The 6,921-nt window shown below is 42.9% G+C and overlaps 1 protein-coding gene across 1 annotated transcript; it reads left to right on the top strand.

Moving 5' to 3' along the window:
- The first annotated feature begins 2,679 nt into the window (after positions 1-2,679).
- Positions 2,680-3,849, top strand: LOC308107865 (uncharacterized protein). Its single transcript, XM_080460438.1, has 2 exons — positions 2,680-3,291; positions 3,421-3,849. The coding sequence occupies exons 1-2, from the start codon at positions 2,872-2,874 to the stop codon at positions 3,634-3,636; spliced, it is 636 nt and encodes a 211-aa protein (XP_080316564.1). The 5' UTR covers positions 2,680-2,871; the 3' UTR covers positions 3,637-3,849.
- The last annotated feature ends 3,072 nt before the right edge of the window (positions 3,850-6,921 follow it).

The following is a 6,921-nucleotide window of genomic DNA, read 5'->3' as shown; positions in this document are numbered from 1 at the left end:
TGTCTGCTGGGGGAATCTAACCTGCAGACTATAGATTGATTATTGGGGTACAGTACCATCCGACAGGCAGACCGGGGTGGTGGTCCCTGTTTTCAAAAAGAGGGACGGGAGAGTGTGTGCCAATTATGGGCGCATCACACTTCTCAGCCTCCCTTGGAAAGTCTATACAGGGGTACTGGACAGGAGACTCTGACCGACAGTAGAACTTCAGATTGAGGAGGAACAATGCGGATTCCGTCCTGGCCGTGGAACAACAGACCAGCTCTTCACCCTCTCACAGATTATCGAGGAGGCATGGCAGTTTATCAATCCAGTCTACATGTGTTTTGTGGACTTGGAGAAGGCATATGACCGTGTCCCCTGAGATATTTTGTAAAAGGTGCGAAGGGAGTACGGAGCACCGGAACCGCTGCTGCAGGCAATCTGGTCTTTGTATTCCCGGTGTGAGAGCTGCGTTTGTATACTCGGTTTTTTTTTTCTTTTTTCATCTGTCATCAAAAGTGAAACCTGAAAAAGAAAATGCTGGTTGAATGATATATTATAAATTTCATTCATGAGTCAAATAATGCAGTTGCTAAATAATGTTTTTACTTTGAAAGCTTTGTATATATTGTTGTGATGAAACCCTTAAACTCACATCAAGAAAGTCACAGTAACGTGCTTCTGATGACCTCAAAAAGGGAATTGGGTCTCGGTAATAGGACAAATTTACTGATAGTGTTTACAATGTGTGATTGATTGATTGATTGATTTGTTTATGTATTTCTAATTCTACAGTGCCCTTTGGAAGCTTTTTGCCCTCGACGGGGGAACTGCAGTGAAATACTTCAGGACAAGTGATGAGACCAAAGAGCCTCGTCCTCAGATTGACGGTCCTCCTCCTCCTCCACTGCTTCAGCAGAACTTCACACCCCAACAGGAAAACCAGCCCACAGATCATCCACCTCCTGTTCAGGGGGTCCAGCTGGAAGACGACTTATTGGAGGTCAAAAGTCAGAATGAAGGAGCTGGAAATCTGTCCAATGACGGGCTTCTGGAAAGAGGGAAACAAAACCCCCCAAAATCCTGCCAAGCAAAATCTCACATTGTTTTTCTGAAGACACGCAAAACAGCGGGCAGCACTGTCCAAAACATCCTGTACCGGTATGGTGACAACAGGGACCTGACCTTCGCCTTGCCCCGAAACGGAGGAGTCATGCTCGGTTACCCGAAATATTTTAACCCAAATTGTGTCAACCAGAAAGACCTGACACATTTTGACATTATATGCAACCACATGAGGTTCAGAAAATCTGAGGTGAGCTTCTTCACAAAACGATTCTAAATCACAAAATGATTCATAGCTGGTGACAGGGACTCGGCCAGAGGACCTCAACATAGGACACAGCAAACAGACTGGGTCTTGGCAGTTTATTCAAATCATAGGGTTTGGTATCGGGGAATTAGTTCAATAGGCAGAGGTAAGAACAGGGAACATCTGAGACGGGGCAAAAAGCAGACAACTGTCAAAACCACATGAAGACTAATATGAAGAACTCAACAAGACGTGATTAATGGCTGGAACGAGACTCTGCATCTGGTGCAGTAGAAAACTGCTGACAATTCAAGATACTTACAAGAAATTAGATCCCAAACAGCCTGAGACGGCCAAAGGGGTGATATAGGCTACGTAAATAAACTCTGTATAAAGTAAACTCTATATGAAGTAAACTCCAATTGCTTCAAATTAAAATACTGTCGTGTGATCTAAATACAAAAATTGGGATCACACTCATATATATGAGGAGTATGTTTGTACACTGCAACAGCTGATTCACGGAGGTATACATGTACTAATATGAATAACAAGCAACTTCTACACGTTTCACTTTGAGATACCCTCACTTATTAACATCAAGGCAAAAGCGAATGCTGAAGCAACAGACCCAATACCAAATGATAAATCTGACAGAGATGTACAACATTGACATCCTGAATATGAAAACGACTGTAAGTGTCTGTAAACCTGTTTTACTGTGATGTTCATGCACACAAATGTGAAACGCCACTTAATCAAAGGAGCCAGTGTGGTAACGTGTCTTGCTGAAGGTACAACCCTCAGCAAGACACTAAAAAAAGAGTGTTGTGTATTGTGTTTGACATAAAGTGATATTATTTTGCATTAATTCTTTCTTGTTATGTTCTGCTGCAGGTGAAAAAACTGATGCCTGAAGATTCCTTCTACTTTTCTATTCCGAGACATCCTGTGCCTTTGACGGAGTCTGGATTTATATTCTTCAAGGAAATTGAATCCTTCCGAAGGTTCAGATCCGTGGATGACTTCCTGGACAATGGCCAGGATAACTTAGAGGACCACTTTGCTCACAACACCCTGGCTTTTGACTTTGGCTATGACAACACTGCCACAGCTGACACCTCAGACCTGGAGACAATAGTGAACCAGGCGATTGCTGGCATAGAAAAGGACTTCCACCTGATTCTTATCACTGAATACTTTGATGAGTCCATGATCTTGCTCAAGCACGCCCTCTGCTGGTCCCTGGAAGATGTTGTTTCCTTTAAGGTTAACAGTCGCGCTAAACAAAGTCTTACGTCTGTTTCTAGTATAACTGCTGGGGAATCAAAGCTCGGGCGTGCGTTTGAAGGACGACCTGTTCTGACATGCGCAGTGAGTAATTCGAGTGTGACGTCATCGAGTGCAATCCAACATGACGGCACCCTGCCTGTAGTACAAACTTTTCCGTCTGACGGAAGGAAAAAACAAAACAAAACAAAATAACAAAAGGGAAATTAAGATCACAAACAACGCTGGAAGAAGAAACGATCGAAGAACTTCAAGCTTACTTGGACGAGTGCTACGACCGTCTCGTCATGCCTAAAACACCTCAAGCCGCGGCATCTAAAAGAAGCCGGCCGGAGAGCTCTTCACCCATGAGTTCCCCGCCGTCCAAACAATTCGAGGACATCCTGGACAGCATTAACACCAAGCTGTCCAGCTTCGATGCCCGGCTCGCCCTGGTCGAGGTGCTCCACCGCGAGTTTCAGGCTCTCCGGGACTCGCTGGAATTCAGCCAGCGGCAGGTGGTGGAACTGACCACTGAGAACCAGGGACTTCGGGACGAGGTGAAGTCACTCAATAAAGGACTGACCGGGCTGACGCAGGACAACAAGAAGATGAAGGAGTCCATTCTCGATCTTCAGAGTCGGAGCATGCGGGACAACCTCGTCTTCGCGGGTCTGCCGGAGCGGGCGGAAGAAGACACCGAGGCGTCGCTGCGGGACTTCATGCAGGTAAGTCTGAAGCTTCCAGCCGACACCGTGAGCAAGATCACCTTCGCCCGCGTCCACCGCCTGGGAGGAAGACGACAGGACAACCAGCGCCCGCGGCCCATCGTCGCCAAGTTTGACCATTTCAAACAGAAAGAGCAGGTGAAGAGTCGCGGCAGGGAGCTACGAGGGACGGACTTCAGTGTCAACGACCAGTTCCCGAAGGAGATCCTGGACCGCCGCCGCCTGCTTTTTCCGGTAAGAAGGAAGTTAATCGCTGAGGGATCCCGGGCCGTCATCACCGTGGACAGGCTCTATGTCAACGGCCAGCTGTTCCGAGACCCCGCCGTCACTCCCTGGCTCTACTGATGGTCCTCACAAGCTGAGTATGACCACTCTAACACACACACATCACAGGTTTACTCAGGTCCAGGTAAGAGTTTAACTGTAACATCAGTAAACATCATGAACAACGTATATTAAAGCGAAGCTAATTAGTATTACATCATTAATGTACACGATGTTTGCTATATTGCGGTAGTAATAATTATTATGGACTTGCACTGTCAGCACTGGGATATTAAAAAAAAAAAAAAAAAAAAAAAAAGCACTGGGATATAATTAAAAAAAAAAAAAAAAAAAAAAAAAAAAAAAAAGCACTGGGATATAATTTAAAAAAAAAAAAAAAAAAAAAAAAAAAAAGCACTCGTTACGTCACCGCTAAATGTCACCTATGGGTTTGAATTGGTTCTTTTTCTGTTTTTGGTTTCTCACTTTTCTTTTCTATTTCCACCCCCCCTCCCTTGTTTTGATAACAATACACTTCCACTGTTTTCACCACATTAAAACCTCAACATCACAATCCAACTGTCACCATATCACACACTCATATACTGACAGACACACACTACTACGTTTGAATAGCCAGTCAGACTTAGGGATCCTAAGTACACACGCACAGATATATGCATCCACACACACTCACACACACACACACATGCAGACAGACACATACAAAGATGCACGCATGCACACACGCACACAAACGCATGCACCTAGTCAAACACACATGCGGACACATATACACGCACACACTCACGCATGCACACACACACACACAAACACACCCATACACGCACGCGGACACACATACACACACACACCCACACATACAGCATTAGAGAACCCACCTAGAAGATGAGTGTAGCTAGAAACACGCTCAGGTTTGTCACCTGGAATGTACGAGGAATGGGCACGCAAATAAAAAGACAAAAAGTTTTTGAACACTTAAACAAACTACAGGCAGACATTGTCTTGTTACAAGAGACACACACACCTACAACAGGACATCACAAATTGATATCACCACAATTCCCTCACACATACTCAGCTTGTTTTAACTCCAAGCAGAGAGGCGTAGCTATATTAATCAACAATAAAATACAATTCTCGTGTAAAGACACAATCACAGATCCAGAGGGAAGATTTATAATTATTCACATCTCTCTTCAGAACATAGAGATGTGTATCGCAAACATCTATGGCCCAAATGTTGATGACCCCTCCTTCTATCATAATTTCTTCACCACCCTCTCAACACACTCTGATAAAACACTGATAGTGGGAGGAGACCTCAACATCGCCTTCAATCAACAAGTAGACAGAGCTAGTAAAGCAGCAAACACCCGACACTGGGAATCTACAGACATAGTCCAGCAGTACATGAGTGACTATGGTCTTTGCGACGCCTGGCGCACCTCTCATCCCACTCTTAAAGAGTACACCTTCTACTCAGCAGTGCACCAATCTTATTCGCGCTTAGATTACTTTCTGGTGAGTAAATCAGTGATTAAAGACATCTTGGACACACAGATTCACCCCATTACTATCAGTGACCATGCACCTGTCACTATGACAGTTACTAATAGAACAATCACCCCTCCTATTAGACAGTGGAGATTTAACACGTCACTGCTTAAGGATCCAGATTTCCTCACATTCTTTAAAAAACAATGGACAATCTTTTTAGAAACAAATGACCTGCCTGGTGTCTCTCCCTGCGTCCTCTGGGAGACGGCTAAAGTTGTCATGAGAGGTAAAATCATTTCTTACTCCTCATACAAGACCAAAAGAGAAAAAAAAAAGGAGAAAGAACTGGAAGATAAAATCAAAACCATGGAAACAGCTCATGCTGCCTGCAAAGACGACAGCCTATTAATGGAACTAAGAAAATTTAAAATAGAGTTGAACAAAATAATTGAACATAAAACACAATTTCAACTGCAGAGACTACGCTGGGAGAACTTTGAACATGGTAATAAATCCAGCAAACTTTTAGCCAATCAGTTAAAACGAAATAAAGAAAAATGTACAATCCCCTCAGTCCAAACTCAAAATGGTAAAATCACTTTTAACCCACAAGAAATAAACAATACTTTCAGAGAATTCTACAAAAAACTTTACTCTTCACAAATTGATCCTTCACAATCTGAAATAGAGAGCTTTCTGAGCACAGTCAACCTCCCAAAATTAAAAGAAGAACAGATCCAAGGTCTAGAAGCTTCCATCTCAGTAGAAGAACTGCAGGAAGCTCTCCAGCACATGCCTGATGGTAAAGCTCCAGGACCTGATGGATACCCCACTGAATTTTACAAAGAATTATGGTCTTTACTCTCACCTATTTTTTTCAGAATAATTGAGGAAATTAAAGAATCTTCAACTCTCCCCCAACATATGAACTGTGCAAATATCAGTCTTCTTCTAAAACCGGATAAAGATCCCACACTACCATCTAGCTATCGGCCGATATCACTAATCAATGTAGATCTTAAAATAATTAGTAAAACATTAGCAAGCAGACTGGAAAAAATCACACCCCACATCATACACCCAGATCAAACTGGGTTTATTAAAGGACGACACTCCACTAATAATACACGTAGATTAATTAATCTTATAGACCACTGCCACCACAATAAACAAAAAGCCATTATCACCTCCTTAGATGCAGAAAAAGCCTTTGATAGGGTAAATTGGAAATTTCTACTTGCTACACTACGGAAATTTGGATTTAGAGAATATTACCTTTCCTGGATAAAAATACTGTATACCTCACCCAGTGCCTGTGTTAAAACCAATGACCAAATGTCCTCAAGGTTCAATCTTGAGAGAGGCACCCGACAGGGGTGTCCACTCTCACCATCTCTCTTTGCAATTTTCATCGAACCACTAGCAGCAGCCATCAGACAGAATAATAACATAAAAGGAATACGAACAGCAAATATAACACATAAAATATGTCTCTATAGGGATGATGTGCTAATTTTCCTGCAAAACGCACAGACCTCTCTTCCAGAAACAATAGGGTTGATAGACAGATTCTCCTCAATCTCAGAATATTCTATAAATTGGAACAAATCAGTAGTCTTGCCTATCAACTCTACATTTCAGCAGACACCTAACACCCTACTAAAACCAGGGAACATCAAATATCTCGGCATTAACGTCTCAGCCAAACTCTCAGACTTGGTACACTTAAACTACACCCCCCTTATTAAAGCAATAGAGGAGGACCTCACTCGATGGAGGACACTCCCAATTTCACTTATGGGGAGAGTAGCAACAATCAAAATGATGATCTTGCCTAAAATTAAC

This window comes from Lipophrys pholis (assembly GCF_963383615.2).
Source record: "Lipophrys pholis genome assembly, chromosome: 3".
Classification (NCBI taxonomy): Eukaryota; Metazoa; Chordata; class Actinopteri; order Blenniiformes; family Blenniidae; genus Lipophrys; species Lipophrys pholis.
The sequence above is the reverse complement of the archived record's forward strand: the minus strand, read 5'-3'. Positions and strand labels throughout refer to the sequence as shown.